The sequence below is a fragment of the Macrobrachium nipponense genome, chromosome 19 (assembly GCF_015104395.2).
Source record: "Macrobrachium nipponense isolate FS-2020 chromosome 19, ASM1510439v2, whole genome shotgun sequence".
Classification (NCBI taxonomy): Eukaryota; Metazoa; Arthropoda; class Malacostraca; order Decapoda; family Palaemonidae; genus Macrobrachium; species Macrobrachium nipponense.
The window spans coordinates 327,442-345,720 of NC_061088.1; the positions used below are offsets into that span (position 1 = coordinate 327,442).

General features: G+C 39.1%; 1 protein-coding gene across 5 annotated transcripts in view; it reads left to right on the forward strand.

Annotated features, from left to right (window-relative positions):
- LOC135213205 (sphingomyelin phosphodiesterase-like) overlaps positions 1-18,279 on the forward strand; it is a 152,604-nt gene that overhangs the window by 128,452 nt on the left and 5,873 nt on the right. For all 5 annotated transcript variants that reach the window (XR_010314094.1, XM_064247200.1, XM_064247194.1 and 2 more), the window contains 9 exons: positions 1,987-2,052; positions 9,462-9,619; positions 10,616-10,855; positions 14,229-14,429; positions 14,810-15,113; positions 15,354-15,466; positions 16,737-16,909; positions 17,091-17,291; positions 17,485-17,655. Coding sequence is in view for 4 of the 5 variants with exons in the window: in XM_064247184.1 (XP_064103254.1) it covers positions 1,987-2,052; positions 9,462-9,619; positions 10,616-10,855; positions 14,229-14,429; positions 14,810-15,113; positions 15,354-15,466; positions 16,737-16,909; positions 17,091-17,291; positions 17,485-17,655 (1,627 nt within the window). In the remaining variant the exon portion in view is untranslated. The remainder of the gene's footprint in view (positions 1-1,986; positions 2,053-9,461; positions 9,620-10,615; positions 10,856-14,228; positions 14,430-14,809; positions 15,114-15,353; positions 15,467-16,736; positions 16,910-17,090; positions 17,292-17,484; positions 17,656-18,279) is intronic.

An 18,279-nucleotide genomic window follows, 5' to 3' on the forward strand; every position in this document is an offset into this window, starting at 1 on the left:
ACAAGGTCTTTTCGCGCTCCTCGTAGAAATGTACTCGACGTCAGTCGGCGGCCAAAACCTTCCTTCCACGAGGACTCCACGCCTCTTGGAAGAAAGTACGACGTCCCTAGGTGACTAAAAACTTCCAAAAGGACTCCACGCCCTTTGGAAGAAAGTACGACGTCCTTAGGTAACCAAAGCCTTCCAAAAGGACTCCACGCCCCTTAGAAGAAAGTACGACGTCCTTAGGTGACCAAATTTTTCCACAAGTATTCCATGCCCTTTGGAAGGTGAGTCGTCCCTAGTTGGCCACACTTTCTACAAGGGCTCCACGCCCCTTGGAAGAAAGTATGACGTCGGTTCGACGTTCCTTGTTGACCAAAACCTTTCGCAAGGACTTCACGCCCTATATAAGAAAATGCCACATCGGTTCGAAGTCCCTATGTGACTCCACGCCCCTTGGAAGAGGATAGAAGATTAGACGTCCTAGTCTACCAAAACCTTCCACGAGGACTCCGCTCCCCTTTGGAAGAAAGTACGACATTGGTTCGACGTCTCTAGCAAGGTATGACCGAACCCTTCCACAAGGACTCTACGCCCCTTGGAAGAAAGTATGACGTCCCTAGGTGACCAAAACATGAGCAGTACGTCCCCCTTTCCTGGAACTTTTTATACAGTGCCTCGGCGGGACAACCTACCTGGCTCTATAGAGATAAACGTGTTTTTATTAGCTTTCTCTGTCATATAAAGGTTCGCTGAATTGGAGGACCTTGTGCCGATTAGCTTCTGCGGCCTATTTTAGACCTGAGAAACTAGTCCTGCCTGGTTTCTGTTGAACTTCTGCATTAGTTGCAAGAGTGTAGTGGTGGCAAGGTAGATTGTGTCCTAAGGTACCATAAAATTTGATGGTAACCTTTTGAACGCCTGTTCTTGACCGGCTTGGAACCTCAGTGGCATTGAATAGTTTTACGTGTCATTGAGGTAATCTCTCTTTCTCTCCTCTTTTGACCAAGTTTTATGATTCTGGACCCGAAAGGTTTCATTCATTTTCAATCCTCCTCACGTCGCTTTTTACGCGTTGTGTTTGGTTGGTGAAAGCAAGTTCAAGTTCAGCCACGAAAACACTCTCTCTCTCTCTCTCTCTCTCTCTCTCTCTCTCTCTCTTCTCTCTCTCTCTCTCTCTGCACGAGGACATTACTTTTATTATTGATAAACCATGGCCTGAAAAAAAAAAGTTGCAAACCTTCATTCATTTTACCTTTCAGTTTATAAAAAACACATCTTGACAAGTTCTTGGTTTTTTTATGAGGTGATAATGGTACCGACATTATGTTTACTTTAATATTATCATAGTTCTGCAAGTAATCTACTAGACTGTTTAAGGCCTGAGGACAGTCTTGAGTTTGGAATATGCATAAACGAAAAGGAATTGGAATTATACCCATCTATTTGTGTACTGTGTGCATGGGAATTTTAATGTGCCCTTTGATGATCTTACATGCTACTCTCAGGTAACCTTGCATTTAAACTAACGTAAAATACGCCCTCCAGGTAACCTTACACTTGAACCTAGTCTAAAATATGTCTTTGAAAGGTTTGTAGTTTTTGGTCACTTAGCCCCAGGACAGAAACTGATAGTGATTAAACAGTAAAAACATTTTTATACTCTTTCTTTTACAGTGACTCGAAAATTCGAGGTTGTTTCAGCGATTGCTAGAAATTAAGAACTAGTTCCGAGCGATTTATTGACTCGCGCTGACCTTTGCATAACGGCTAAGTTGCATCAGAAACCTCCAAGCAAAACCTGCACCGTCATAATTCTCTCTCTCTCTCTCTCTCTCTCTCTCTCTCTCTCTCTCTCTCTCTCTCTCTCTCTCATTGCATCACAACCATTAGCTTCTTACCTGGTTATTTCTGTAAATGCTTTGCATGATCACGCGTCGTATTTGCTAAATACATTCCAGACTTATGAGATTCTAATGTCATTCTATTTTTCCCTTCCAACAGGTGGTGTGAGGATGCTCTCTGGGCTACTGCTCCACCTCACCACATTCCTTACATCCTTAGGGCTAGGTAAGTCTCCCAAAAGTGATTTTAATATTACTAGATTATTTAGGCACTGGTGGGGATGTCGTGAAGTATGCGTGACCGAAGTCAAATTGGCTCCAGAGAGTTTGACCCATGTCTTTCAAATACTCTTTTTGGGATGAGGTTAATACTCCCATGTTTTCGATCCGTTTGTGATGTGTATGCCACAAGTTGTCTACGTATGTTTACCACTTGAAATTGAAGTACTCCTGCCCAAAAAAAATTCTGATATTAGTTAGGCTTTAAATTCAATATTAGACTTTAAATTCAGGATCTTGTTTTCGCTGTGTAGGATCTATTTTTATTTTTTTTTTAGCTCTGAAGGATTGTGTAACAAGTGAAGGACTTCCCAATCTCTCAGGGGACTTAAATGATTATCATAATGTCTCATGATCATCGTGGGACACTGGCATTCTGTAACTCTAGGCATTGATTTCATTTATAGATCAAAATATCGTTCGTATTTAAAGTTATAAGCAAACTGAGGTAGAAAATGGTAAAGGAATTATATGAGCATACTCTCTCTCTCTCTCTCTCTCTCTCTCTCTCTCTCTCTCTCTCTCTCTCTCTCTCTCTCTCTGTGAAGATTTCGAAAATAACACCCGTGCCGCCTCAGTACTTGACCAGTGTCTTCACGCCTTGGCCAGTTTTGGGTACTTTTGCTCAGAACTTTTTTATTTGATTTTTTTTTTTTTTCAATGAGACTCCGGAGACGTTCCCTCTCCTGGCTCCAAAGCACAGTGATTTATCGGATACAGATTGGGTACCTAGTCACCTGATTACTGGCTCTACCTGTGTTTTGTGGTATTGTTCTGAAAAGTACAAATCAGTGGAATTTGTGTTGGAAAATTCTCCATGCCTGGAGCCTTTAATACATTGGTCTTTAGAGTAAAGCCCTTTAGCAAGTTTATTACTTTTGCAATTATGTCCAGAGTAATTTCAGTATTTAGCCCTCTGCTGGTGTATGATTTTGGAGTACTGGCAGTGTCTCCCACCCTTGTGCGCCAGAAAGATTGTAATCGGTCAATCTCGGGGAATAATGTTGACTTTGCAATCATTTTTAGGGTGACGAATGTTTTCAAAGGATTTTCGGGTCCCTGTTGTGGGAATCTCGAACTTGCTTTTGTAAAGATATGAGGCATGTTTTGTCCTATGTTAATAAGAGTACTATACCCTTGTGGACATTGTGTGCGCGTGTGTGTTTGTGTGTAAGGTAATATAGTGAGTTCCGAAGAGGTTAAAGTAAAGAAGACCAAAGCAATTGTGTACAAAACAAAATAAGTTATATCTGAAAAGTACTTTGTGGCTTGATTATAGGAATGCCTGGTTTTAGCCCTGGCACACCACGATATGGTCTGCAGTGATTCTCTCTCTCTCTCTCTCTCTCTCTCTCTCTCTCTCTCTCTCAGGATCGAAGGAAAACAGATAGTTCTGTGTGGATGTGTGTGTAAAAGATAACTGTAGCCTCCTCCCCCCCAAAAAAAAGAATAATGAGTTCTCTCTCTCTCTCTCTCTCTCTCTCTCTCTCTCTCTCTCTCTCTCTCTCTCTCTCTCTCTCTCTCTCTCCAAAAGCTAATCGAGGTAATTGGGTAAATATTTCACATATTTAACGTTGTAGACTGACAAACTGAGGGTATTTCAACATACCCTATGACGTGAGGTCGTTCGCATTCTTCCGAGGGCTAAAGGTGACGTTACTATGGGTCCAGTGCCGGGTCACTTGACCTTCCTACGAAGCCTCATCAAAGGTCAAGATGGGTTGAAGGTTGGAGCAGAGCTGGCTGGCTAGGTTCCAGCAACGACGAGAAGGAATTGGTCTGGTAGATCATCTTGTCTTTGGACTGGATTTATTAAGGAGAGATGATTATAATTGTTGGGAAAGTAACTGTCAGAATGTACTATAGTGTGTTTGGGGTTAGATTTTAGAAGAAGGTAAAGTTTTAAGACATTTGATTTTGAATCAGAGGCGTTGACGATGAATTAACTATGTGAAAACATGTTTATAAAGGAGTGGTGTTAAAATAAAGCTTGTTTTAGACACTTAAGACATTTTTAAACACTTATTTTGTAAGCAGGGACTAGGAGGATAAATTAAAGGAACATTATTAAAATAAGGAGTGTGTTTTAAGTCGATTTTCAAGTCATAATGACGAAAGATAAATATCGAAGACATGTTGATAAAGGAATATCATTGAACCATGGTGTGTGTGTGTGTGTGTGTGTAGATAGAATTTTGAAATATGATGACCAAAACCGTTTTTAAAGAAAACACTCAAGTATGAAGTATGCTCACAAGCAATTTCGTTGACGTTAGGTAATGTACCTTAACAAGAGTTTGTTTGGCGAGAGATCTTACGCAGTATAATTCGTACGCAGATTCTATCCCCATAAAAATGTTCCAAATATAAAAGACCTGTTTTTTCGTGCTGTTATTACGTCCGTCCTTGTAGCCAAACCTTTCACTCTGTCTGTCTGAAGGAGTTCACAGCATCACACAATTGATTAGTAGCTTGTACTTAAATTGTCGAATTGAAGTGATGTTGTTTCCATTGACAAGTCAGTTGATATGTGGAAGATTATATTCTTCAAAGTGGCGGCTTTTTTTATTATAGATCATTGCTTAGGAATACTGCGTGGCCTTGAGAAATTCGAGTTAAATTTAATTCAGAAAAGTTCGAGAAAGGCGGAAACTTTGTGCCATAATTCTGCTTTCCATTTGAAGTCAATTTTTTTTTTTTTTTTTATAGATGATGATATTAATCTTTTGCAGATTAGTCTACCAATGCCAGCCCGTGAGAGTCATTCTGTGATTTGAAATGAAGACTTGTTTATGGTTAAAATGGGTAAAAAATAATGGTGTGAACAATGAAAATATAGTCATGAAATGCAAAAAGTTCAGCAGTTGGGGAAAATGAAAATAAAAATTCGTAAGAGAAAAAGCAGTAACAGTTGTTTCCCATTTTTAAACAAATTCTCTCAAGACTTGTTTTTGTGACCTGACCAAAATTAATTTTGGTGGCTATCAGCCACATGTGTTTTGTAAGAAATCTTAATCCAGTTATTCTCCACATGTTCTGTATTTTTTTCGTTATAGACGAATTTATATTATATATATATATATATATATATATATATCTATATATATATATATTATAATATATATATATATATATAATATATATATGAATATATATATATATATATATATATAGATGATCTATATATATTATATACTATATATCTAAGATTATATCCATAACTTTGTACCTTTTATGAAGCTGCCAGTAAGAAGTTAAGTATTCTATTAAGACGAAAGTATTCGATGGTCATACTCTATTTATAACTGATGCTAAGAAATACCAACATGCCCATTAGATACAAAGTTGACATAAATGGTGGACATTCTTACGCGTGATTCATCAGGTCGAAGACGGGTCACCTTTGCCCAAATTCTGGTGGGTCACCTGTGGTGCCCAATCCGGAGGCGAAGGTGTGTGTGAGTGTGTGTGTGTGTGTGTGTGTGTGTGTGTGTGTGTGTGTGTGTGTGTGTGTGTGTGTGTACCCATGGCATCTTTTCGTGTCAAGTTCTGGGAAATTTTGTGAAATGTAATGCCGGGCCTAACAATACCCAAATTGACCTCAGGTCCATGATTTCAAAACTTTTGTTTTTATTTTATTTTTAGGTGGCCTTTTTTTTTTAGGCGGCTTAAATTTTTGTGTCCAGTTGGCCTTACTTACTCTCGGTGCAAGCTAATTTCGACTTGACTGGTTGAGTTGATGCGGTCTATAGGTTGTCAAGATCCAGCTTGATATGACGTAGAAGAAAACAGTAACTGAGGAGAATGTGTGAAAGATATATCTTCCATACATCTTTATTATGTTCAATAATAATGATTCGGCAACGCTTATGATGGCTTTAGCCCTTCGTTTATTTACTAAATTAAATTATTTTAAGGAAGAACCAAAGACATAAAACTTTTCCTCGCAATTGTAACGATCTACTAGAACTAGGCAAACAAGAAGGTGAAGAGAGTGAAAAAGTTCATGGTGTTATTTTATTTTATTTGAGAATCAGGACGTCTTTTTGAGTTAGAGGTCCCCAAATGATGGTGTCACGAAAAGTACGTGACTGATAGATAACCCAGGTGAAATAAGGGTATCTTAAATTTGATCTTCATGATTCCAATTTCGCTTAATTTTTAAAAAATTTTGTCACTGATAACTCAATTTATTAAATTATTTACTTAAGTTACTACTAATTCCGATGAAAATGAGGGGGTCTTTAAATTTGCTCGTGACGAGAAACACATACAGGCACTTCACATATGCATAGTCTTGACATTAACGCACTTCTACTCATTTTAGTTTCCTCAAAGCCTTTCCTCTCCTCTGCAGTTTATTTAATATTCGCTTCATGGCAAGAATACCACTCCATTCGTGTCCAAAACCTCTACTTATTGAAATACTATAGGACCTACAACCTTCATCTACAACACCCGTTCCGAATCTGACGGGAATGTTATTGAGTGTTCTATGTAACAGAAAAGTTGCAGTATCACGGTTACTTGTAGAATAATCCTTCTCACAGTTATCTATGTGTCAGGTGTTGATTTTGGGCTCCATAATTGAAGGAGTAAGTCCCTCTCTTTACTTCAGTGAAAGTTATGCAAGTTTCCCCCAGCAGTTTTGTATGTCACGTAAACGATGATTTGTAGCCTCTTGAAGAGAGAGAGAGAGAGAGAGAGATGAGAGAGTGAGAAGAGAGAGGACGAGAGAGAGAGAGAGAGAGAGAGAGAGAGAGAGAGAGAGAGAGAGAGAGAGTCTTTAATTTTCCCAAAGAAAATGACGAAGTCCGGGCTGTTTGTTTATGGTAACGAAGGTCCTCGCTGACGAAGGCAAGAAGTGACCTGCCTTCGGTCATCTCAGACCAAAACATTGCCGCCGTAGCAGCCTCAAGCGTTTTCTTGACTAAGACCTAAACGCAGACAATTGCCTGAGAACACAATTAGAAATGGCTCTGGAAAGTTAATGGTGATCAATAGTCTTGGGAACTAGCACAAGGAATGTTTGACAGAAGATTGAGGTTATGAAAAATGATCGAAATAAAAAATGAAAATGCTCAATTAGATGGAGCGTGATTTCATGGGGGTAAAATTATTTATGATACGTCTGGGCAAATCTATTGCAAATGATAATGATTAAGATAATGGTGCTTCCCTAGAAGGACATCCTCCAGATAGCTTCGAGTGCCATTTCAGTCGTCCGTTAACGCAAGTACAGACACGCTCCTTGAACCAGTCCTGTTGCTGGCATAAGGCCAACTTTATCTGAGAGAGAGAGAGAGAGAGAGAGAGAGAGAGAGAGAGAGAGAGAGAGAGAGAGAGAGAGAGAGAGAGAGAGAGAGAGAGAGAGAGAGAGAGATGAAAGTTGCTCACCACCTCTACATAACCCTTGAATTGGTGTCACAGAATCTTTTCCTTGTATGTGAACAGTGTTATGAGACTATATAAAGTAATACACAGGAGTCCATTGACATTTCATTCTCCTGGTAGGCAAAGCCATGCAGGGAAGACGTAGATTTCTTTAGCCTGTGACTACAGTCTTTCACGGGGAACTAAAATATTCTAAAAGCCTCTGATGTAGCGGAGCAAGAGAGTGGCTAGTGCTTTAAAAAATATGTAGTCAAAATCAGTATACTTCCACGAAGTGAACCTGACTCCCGGAATACAATGCCCACATGCAGTGATGACGTGTCTTGATAACAGAGAAGGAAAATGATAACATTAATGTTAAAAAAAAAAAAAAAAAAGTTACTTGGCAACTTGGAGAAAGTGCAGGACAGGGGGTGGGTCCATTTTCAAGGTTTGCGAGTTTTTCATCTCCTCAAGTAGAGGACTTGTTTTTCCCTCTTGTGAAATTCTACTTTTAACGTTATTTATTATCTGTCATTAGAAAGTTCGTGCGTGAATGCGTTGACTCGTATTCAAATTAGCCGTGCTCATAATCTTAATCTTGTATGTATTAAGAGACAAAAGAGTTAAGTTGTGAAATTCAAGCAGGTTTGTCGATAGTTTATGATGTGTTCAACTTGTAGGTCATGCAACAGCAACAGCAACAGCAGCAGCAGCAGCAGGTGTCATTGACCCAAGGCGGGTATAATTATTTAACTGGTCGTTTAACAGCGACTTCGCAAGTGCTGCATGTTTACATGCCATGCTTAATATAATGTTCCTTTGTTAGGCAATGATTCTTTCTTTCTCTCTTTAGATCTCTTACTGTGAAAACCCTTCTGCCCGAAAATGGAAGACTTTAGTATCTCCAAAAATACAAAAGTGAGAAAAATGATAGATAGTGCAGTTTTCCCTTGCCATACTACTGATTTTTTTTTTTGCAGATACTGCAAATGGGATCCGCTAAATACTCGTGGAAAGCATTGAAGAATCATTCTGAAACTGCAATAACTCGTGTGTTAATGTTTCACGAGGGTGGCACATCTCAATTTCGAAAATATAGATACTGCTGTCTTCCATTTTAGGGACAGAGTCGGGTGACTGCAAAATTAAGGTGGTTCCAAAGGGAGATCAGCCTGCAGTTGTATATAGAATTCTTTTCTGTCCCATTTCTCAGTGATATTCGAGTGGATGAATTCCTTACAAACACGGACAAGTAACTTGACTAACCTTTTCTCCGCTGCTGCTCATTCATTACATTTTGTGTTTCATTTTAAATTCATTCTAATTCTCATCAAAATTATTCAAATGAAAATCTAGCAAAGATATATATATATATATATATATATATATATATATATATATATAGATATATATATATATATATATATATATATATATATATATTATATCTATATATATATATATATATATATATATATATATATATATGATATATATATATAGTATGTAAAGTAAAGTAATTTATCCATTTCTCCCGTGGGTCTTACGACGTGATAAAAGCAGCGAACGCAAAAATGGTCAATAAATTTCTTTCAAGTCATACAAAATTTTGATTTGAGTTGTAAAAGCCGTATGTAGTAGTAGTAGTAGTAGTAGTAGTAGTAGTAGTAGTAGTAGTAGTAGTAGTAGTAGTAGTAGGCGGGATAAGTCTTTGAAACGGCTCCCTTGCTTGTTTTATTCCTCCTTTGTTTGTGTTTGTTTGAGTTTCTTCTCTCTGAAATACCACATCTCTTTTATAAAATCTTTCCTATTCTCCACTTCCTCCCTCAAGAGATCTACCTATAAGAGTATATTAGCTACTAATTCCTCTTCATTTTCTTGATATGGTTGCTGCCCAAAACTATATCTGTTTCTAATCTCATTGTATGCTGAACAGTAAAGTAAGAAATATAACTCTCCTAACCGAGATTGTCCTTCCAGGAGAATGGTTTGGTGCAGGTGCCGGAGCGGACGTGGCCAGAGGTCGCTCTTCGCCGTCCAACCCAGACGCCCAGGTGGTCCACCTCTCCAACGAAATAGACTCCTGGATCTCGCTACCCGAGCCATCTCTCAGCAACATGCCCTTTCACCTTCATCAGGTATCGAGAAGAATGAAGTCTACATTGCCTTTATTTCCAAAATGTTTCTCATGATGAGTGACTGTAAACTACTGATTAAAGGTGATATTCGTCCCAGTAATGAGTCACAAAACTGCACGTGACAAATACTATGTGCTGGAAAGGTGAAAATTAAGGACCAGGTACCAAGAACTTTCATGTATTACGTACACCACATCTTTTGGGGTGGGGGTCACCCTGAGGAGGTGTATGCAGAAAATGAATTCGCTTGGTACCTGTTTTTTAATCTTCACCTTTCCACTGGTTAACAATGTGTGATATTTATCTTTATATTTTGCCTTCCGCTGCTCGTTGTGGAACGTATAAGAATAACTTCTTGTTTCCTTTAAGTTGTGATTTTGCGGATTGTCGAAGTTACCGTGTATACTTTCAAATGAAGACTTGCTGAAATCTCAAATGACTGCACAAGGTGCAGTAGATAGAGCTGAAATGAGATAGACCCGCATGAGATCTTCAGTCAAGTTTCAGTACAGTCACTGAATTTACAGGCCTCATAAGGGGGTAGTAGTGCCATCAGTACACCTCACATGATGCACTGTAGGCATTGCACTAGGTTCTTTGCAGTGTCCCTCTGGCCGCTACCTGCAACCTTCAACCCTTTTCATTCTTTTTACTGCACCTCTTCATATTCTCTTTCTTCCATTTTACTTTCCACCCTCTCCTAACAATTGTTTTGACATCATTTTCAAAACTGAATAACCTCATAGGTCCCATCACTCGACCTCTGGCCTGAATTTTTGTGCTCCAATACCTATCTTGAATTTCCATGTTCCAGTACCTATCTTGAATTTCCATGTTCCAGTACCTATCTTGAATTTCCATGTTCCAGTACCTATCTTGAATTTCCATGTTCCAGTACCTATCCTGAATTTCCGTGTTCCAATACCTATCCTGAATTTCCATGTTCCAATACCTATCCTGAATTTCCATGTTCCAATACCTATCCTGAATTTCCAGGTCCTGAGTGCACTCAATGGCAGCGAATACGAGAGTGACACGGGAACAGACGGCACAGATCGCATCTTCCGTCCGTCCGACACCTACTGCGGTTCCTGTAAGATTCTTTCCAAGATGGTGACCGGGTACTCGCGTCTGGGTGGCCCCATAGATATCATGGCCACCTTCCTCATTAAAATTTGCTACATCGTTTATTATCAGTCGATGCCAGTGTGTCGAGGAATCATCAATCAAGATAAAGTAAGTTATGGTAGTTTTACGATTGTTTTGCTGTGTTGGTAATTGATAACTAACCGGTGACCGTCATCTGTATTTTTGTACGTAGTTCCCTTATGTAACTGTCCAGATATTGTACGTAGTTGTTTTTCCTAAGGTTCATTTATCATTATGGACAAATACATTCTCATAAACTTGCATTTCTATCTGCTTAGAACTGCTTATTTTGATAGTTCAAACAAAAAACCCTCAAAAAATGCTTATACCTGAGTACAGTGGTACCTCAACATAAGGAAGTCCCAGCTTACGAAAAATTAAAGTTACGAAAGCAATTACGTACGAAGATTTTTTTGGCTCTACATACGAAAATAGTTCAGGTTACGAAAGGTTGTTGCTGTAAAGTCCCGAGATTCGCCTGGACCACCGATAACAATTTTAAAACTCGCTTGCCGCCAACTGAGTAGACTCGCCACCATCCTCCCGCTCTCCCATTGATTCTTGATGCTAGTCACCGCCATAAGATCCTGCTCTCCTATTGGTCAGCATCTCTCCCATCATGCTCTATGTAAAGGCGTTCTTCTTCGGCCACTCGGTAGCAGCATTGTTATCGTATGCACGCGGAATTCGTTCGTTCTATACGATTTCGTTTATTAACGTAAATTTGTGTTAGTGATTTCGTTGTACTACTTTGTGTTGTGTGAGAACTTTAGTACATATACTACATAACTTAATTACGTACAGTATATGTAGTCATGGGTCCCAAGAAAGTTGCTGAAGTTCACGGAAAGAAGAGGATACTTTCTATGGAGACGAAAATGGAGATAATTAAAAAGTATGAAGCTGTGAAGCTGGCATGCAGTTGAGTGTGAACGCTAAGAAATACAGCCGAAATCAGTTGACAATAGGCACCATCCTTAAGCAGAAGGAAGCCATCAAAGCAGCTACACCTTCCAAGGGCGTGACTATTTTGTCTAACAAGAGGAGCCACGTGCACGACGAGATGGAGAGGCTGCTTCTTGTCTGGATAAAAGACAAAGAAATCGCTGGCGATATGATAACCGAGACGGCAATCTCCCACAAGGCCAGTGCTATTTTCGACGATTTGATTGCCCAGGCCGAAGACGACAGAGGAGAAGGGGCATTGACGCCAACCCCAGACTTAAGGCTTCTCATGGGTGGTTTGAAAATTTCCGGAAACGGACTGGCATCCATTCTGTGGTGCGGCATGGGGAGGCGACCCGCTCGGGCACGAAAGCGGCCGAAGCCTTTATTAAGACGTTCAACGAGATGACGATCAACGTAGGCTACAGTTCTCAGCAAGTCTTCAACTGTGATGAGACTGGCCTTTATTGGAAAAAATGCCTCATCGGACGTACTTCACGCAGGAAGAGAAGAAGCTACCCAGGCATAAGCCTATGAAAAACAGGCTTACGCTCGCACTTTGTTCGAACGCCAGTGGGGATTGCAAGGTGAAGCCCCTACTTGTGTATCATTCGGAGACTCCTTGAGCCTTCAAGGCCCACAAAGTGCTAAAGGAGAAGCTTCCAGTGATGTGGAGGGCTAATGCAAAAGCCTGGGTAACGAGACTTGTTCACCGAGTGGGTAAATCTGTGTTTCGGCCCGACAGTGAATAAATTCTTGGAAGAGAAGCGCCTCCCTCTGAAATGTCTGCTGTTGATGGGCAATGCCCCTGCTCACCCTCCTGGCCTCGAGGAAGATATCCTAGCGGAGTATTCATTCATCAAGGTTTCTTTATCTTCCGCCTCTCTCCTCCAGCCAATGGACCAGCAAGTGATATTGAACTTCAAGAAGCTGTATACGAAACATCTTTTCAAGAGATGTTTCGACATCACCGATACCACAAACCTCACCTTGTGTGAATTTTGGAAGGAGCATTTGGATATCGTAATATGCATCCGACTCATCGATCAAGCTTGGCAGGAGGTTTCGAGGTGAACCTTGAATTCTTCGTGGAGGAAACTCTGGCCTGATGCCGTATCTGCCCGAGACTTCGAGGGATTCGACGTGGGTGAAGCTGGTGCAGATTCAGAAACAGCTGACGATCCTGAATCTGTTTTGCAACCAGATCTTGACGAGATTATTGCACTCGGCAAGTCCATGGGGCTGGTCTTCTACGAGGACGACATCAATGACCTTCTCGAGGAGCACCAAGAGGAGCTAACGATGGATGGCCTGAAGGAGTTAGAGGCCATGCAACATAACGTCATTCAAGAAGAGTTCTCTAGCAGCGGCGAGGAGGAGGAGGACGACCCTATGACAATGGCAGATATTAAGAGTGCTCTAGTTGCTTTTCATAAGGTGCAATCATTTGTAGAAAAGAGACCCCGAAAAGACTTACACAGGTCGTATGCTTGCGCAGCTTGATGACGTTTGCCTGAGTCGTTTCAGGAACATTGTCAAAAGCAGGCAGAAGCAATCTTCCTTGGATAGTTATTTTTTAAAGAGGCCTTTAGTAAGCAAACAGGAAGATCCAAGTGATACGAAAAAACAGAAAGTTGAAAGGGGTGAAGAAATTGAAATTTTGTAAAAAAAAAAAAAAAAAAAAAAAAAAAAAAAAAAAAAAAAAATAAAAATGAAAAAATGAAAAAAATAAAAAAAAGACAAAAAAAATTTAATTTTAAGTTTTTTGTAAAGTTTAGTCTTAATGTTTCCTGACATTTTTTAATGTGTTTCCTAAAGTTAAGTGTACGCATGTACAAGTTTCTGCCGTTTGTCCTACTCCTCTGTCGCCACTTTCGGAGATAGCCTCACTCGAAAGGTAAGGTTCCACATTTTACTATGTACGTACAGTATTTCTTGTATACCATGTACACTAATACACTTTATTTGCAGGTACTATGTAGTACATATTAGTAGTAAGTATTAAGTTAGGTATTGAATGGTCCAAATTGTTGTATTTCATTGTTTATTGGTCAATTTAGCTTTATTATCAAATTTACTGGGGTGTATTTGTAGGGCTTGGAACGAATTAGGCAATTTACATGTAAAATGCGGTTCAAGATACGAAAAGCTCAGGTTACGAAAGCCGCCTCGGAACTGATTAATTTCGTATCCTGAGGTACCACTGTATTTTAATAGTTTTATCACAAAAAAAGTGTATTTAGTCATGAAAATAATGTGAAAATACAGTAATTAGTGAATATTTCTTGGTGAAAAATACTGCGAATAGGCAAATTTTCCGCGAATAATGTGTATACGTATATGTTTCGTAGAGAAATCCGCGAATAAGTGAGCCCACAGATAGTGGGGGTTGACTGTATAATTGTTGTTCCTTAAACTCATTGATAATTGCTGAAAAGTATCCTCATAATTATAAATATATCATTGCACTAACTGAGATGTGTATTTTTATAAACCTCCTTTACAAATATCATAGGACAGACTTGAGTGGATTTTGAAGAACTCCAACACAGAAGCGGATGAGGTTTGTGCCCTCGTGCTCGGAGATCAGGGTTGTGGTGTATTTCAAAGAGCACCTTGGAGCGTGAACATCCCTCCCCCCGACCCTAAGACTTACTATGGCGCGCCAGGGTCACCAGCGGCTAATAACGGTCGCAACTTGGATACACTTCAAAAGGTACGTAAATAGAGATGGCATTCTTCTAAAACCTGAAATAAAAACTTGACTGTTGTTGTTTAGAAGTTAGAGATCAGAGTTCTCGTTATGTTGGATTTACTTCAATTTGAATTGTTTACAAGGAGAGCTTGGACCCTGGTACATAACCTTTAAAGAATTTAAACTTGCTTTTTCAGTGTTCTGGATAAGAGACGAGCTCTTGCCTTTTTTTTTTTTTTTAACCTAATTCAACTTAAATTATTGAGCTGGAGCAAGATGTGCAAGGATAAGTGTCAGAGCAAAGAGTAGTTTACAGTAGAAATGTGTTTTATCTGTACATATAACTGAGAGATTAAGCGCTCTATTTTCATCAAATCTGATTCGGCTCAAATTCCCTGTAGAGACAAATTGGAGCTGGAATAGCATCAGGACTTCTCGTCCAGCAGGCATCCCAACAGCAGCAGCAGCAGCAGCAGCGTGTGCTTCTTCAGCAGGCCAGTCAACAGCAGCCTCAGAGCAAAAGCCACAACCAACAGCCAATTCTTACAGAAGCATCTGCCAACATCAACGAAAAAGTTGGCTTAGTCAGCGAGGGCAAACACGTCCTCAAAGTCCTGCATCTGACTGATCCCCACTTTGATCCAGAATACCAGGTTGGGTCTAATGCAGTCTGCGAGGCGCCCATGTGTTGTAACGCTGATAGTGGTAAGAATAGGTTTTGTATTTGAACCCTTCTCTCTATATTATGTTGAAAGTGTCAGTCTTATATTGCATCTCAAAGATACACAATCTATCACAGCCATCACAGCTGGCTTCAATAAACTTCAAGTTTGAATTGAGATAAGTATGTACTGATTTTAAAAATGATCAGCACTGTATATGAAGTTGAATCAAGGACTTAATATTTAATTTCAAATGCAACCTACAAAGACCAGTTTTTATCAGGTGTCCCAAAACGTCCTGCCGATGCAGCGGGTAAATGGGGAGATTACCGTAACTGCGACTCTCCACGCTGGCTGCTTCAACATATGCTTCACCACATTGTTACCAATCATCCTGTAAGTAAAGTTTTGCCTTTATGGTAAGGATTCAGATTGGGAATTTAGTAAGGGGCATTGAAGAGTTCTTGTTTGCTTGTTTGTATGATGCTTTTATGTTTTATGGAACCAGTGGATATTCAGCAACGGGACCAACGGCATTACATGACTCCCAAACCACGTCGAGAGTGAACTTCTGTCACCAGAAATACACATCTCTGACCCCTCAATGGAATGGCCAAGAACCGAACTTGCGGCCACCAAGGTGGCAGGCCAAGACCAAACCAATCATGCTACTGAGGCGCAAGAGTTCTTGCTGTTGTATTTGAAATCTGTTTACAGCAGTTTATTTGTATAAAATTCACTATCATGAAATAAATTGTGAGCAGAATTCAAGCTTCTAATGATTTTGTTGGAGTTGCAGGTAGCAAAAAATATGTAGTGGCTTTTCCCAAAGCCTTTTTTCTCATAGATGTATTGTCATATACTGAACAGAACATAAGAATTCAAGAGGATAACAATCAGAAGAAATTAAGGGAAAAATTAATATCTGGAAGGAGGACATGACAAATAGGAAAATTATGTACCATCTTTCCCCCTATTTGCAACCAGTTACAGTATGAATGATTACTTTTCAATTTTTTAACCAATTTTTTCCTAATATATGTAAATAAAAATAGTGGTTTTTCTTTACAAAATCAGGTTCTTTTTAGCCTAAGTTACTACTCAATTTATTAGTTATTAATTGCCATTTTCCTTTTTTTTTTTTTTTACCAAGTTCTCCTAGTTTGTAAAAGTCTGTGCATCAGTTTCTAGGCTACTTACGAAACATTTTGAATTTGAAAGTATGTCTTTTATATGCAACAAGCCCAACATCCCAAGCTTGTAAGGTGTCAATAAAAATGCTGAATAAGGATTCATCCTCATTAGATTTTACTCAACTTTGTCTTGATGTCCAGTAACTTAATCTTTGTATGCCAGTTATAGAGTACTTTTTTTTTCTCATTGTGTAATCAGATTTGTTTTACACAATAATGGGTATGAACTCAATAACTAATACATGTGTCTGTGTAGCTTTTATATGTAAAATGTGTTTGATATGAATAAAATTACATATTTCAAGTATAACACTACCCTTTTTTGTAATAATGACACTCAAATATTTTGATAATTGAGAGTTACTTCAGACATTTGAATAGTCTGAAGTAACTTAAAATTACCAGAATACTTTATGTCAGTAGTTACCATTATTTTAAGTTGTTATCATGAACGATTTTCAATTTTACCACAGGATATAGATTATGTGCTATGTACAGGAGATCTTGTTCCGCATCACATTTGGAAAATCACCGAGCAGGACAATATTGCCGTCATGAAAGAAATGACAGACATGTTTCTGGAGTACTTCCCAAATATTCCAATCTACAGTTCGATTGGGAATCACGAAAGTTTCCCGAGAGACAGGTAGGGGTATTTATTACAGATTTGAATTTGGTACTACTTTTTTTTGTGGAAATTAATTCTGGAAACAGATTGTGTAGTTCTTTGGTTCACTTACACATTTCATTCAGCTAAAAGAACAGTTATTGTATTAATTTCAGATTTGAAACAGTTTTGTTAATCACTTGTCTTGTTTCTTGTTCAGTTTCCCCCCACCTGAGGTTCCAGAAGTGTGGCAAAAATTTGGAGTTCAGTGGTTGTATGATTCTGTGACTGAGCAGTGGGGAAAATTGATGAGAGAACCAGCACCCAACTCAGCAAGGTTTGGTGGATACTATTCAGTGGTGGTGAAACCTGGTCTTCGCATAATTTCACTGAATACCAATTACTGCTACAGACTGAACTGGTAAGAACATTTTTTTTTACCTTAAAAGTTTATCTTCTAAATGAAAATAAAAATTTAATAAATAAGTTGTTTAAAGTTGTAGTTTCTCTCGGTATGAAGCAGTTTGTTTCTTGTAATAAACATTGCAAAGCAGACGGCATAAGTTTAAAAGTAGCTTCACAGTCTTAGTCTTCTCATTCTCATTTATTGACAGGTGGCTGCTCTATAAGTCTATAGATCCTGGGCTGGTACTGCGATGGTTAGTTACAGAGCTTCAGAAGGCAGAAGGCCGAGGGGAACTTGTGCATATTATTGGTCACATCCCTCCATATTACTCAGATTGTTATGCCCAGTGGGCTCACCAGTTCTCCAGAATAGTGTCCAGGTAAAGAATTGTTCTGTAAAAGTTTTGTTTTGCTGTTTTTATTCCTACTCTCACTAAGAATTAGCTCTTTTCATAAGATGCATGCATTAATGTTAAACAAGGAAGAGTGACTATCTAGCATTTTGTATAAGACATTCAAAATCTCTTGCTGGTAGCAATGATATCTAGAATTAATAAATTGTTCCATGAGATTAAAAATTCTCCTCAGTATCCAAAAATCTACTAGAGCTAGGTCAACCTGGCCCTTCTGATAGGTTGTTGGAGTTTCCACTGAGGGTTACGTCTTTGCTTTGGCCAGACAAGTTGTACTGAAGGTATGCAGTAAGGGTTGGCAGTACTGTGCTGGTCAATGCTTGTCCTTTCAATAAAAATTCTCCCCTTTCTGTTCCCTAATGGAAATTATGGTGTCAGCTGTTTTTGACAAGTCTCATACAGGTGTCAAATCTTTGTCATCTTCTGGGTTGGGGAGCGCACACAACCTGTTTATATAGTGACATTCTTATTTAATTGCCACAGATTCACTTGAATTCTAGTCGGCTCATACAAGAGGAATTTTTTTTTAGCATTTCGTTTTTCCTACCTAAACTGCTATTCAGTTTAATGTGAATGTGGGGTTAGTTGTGG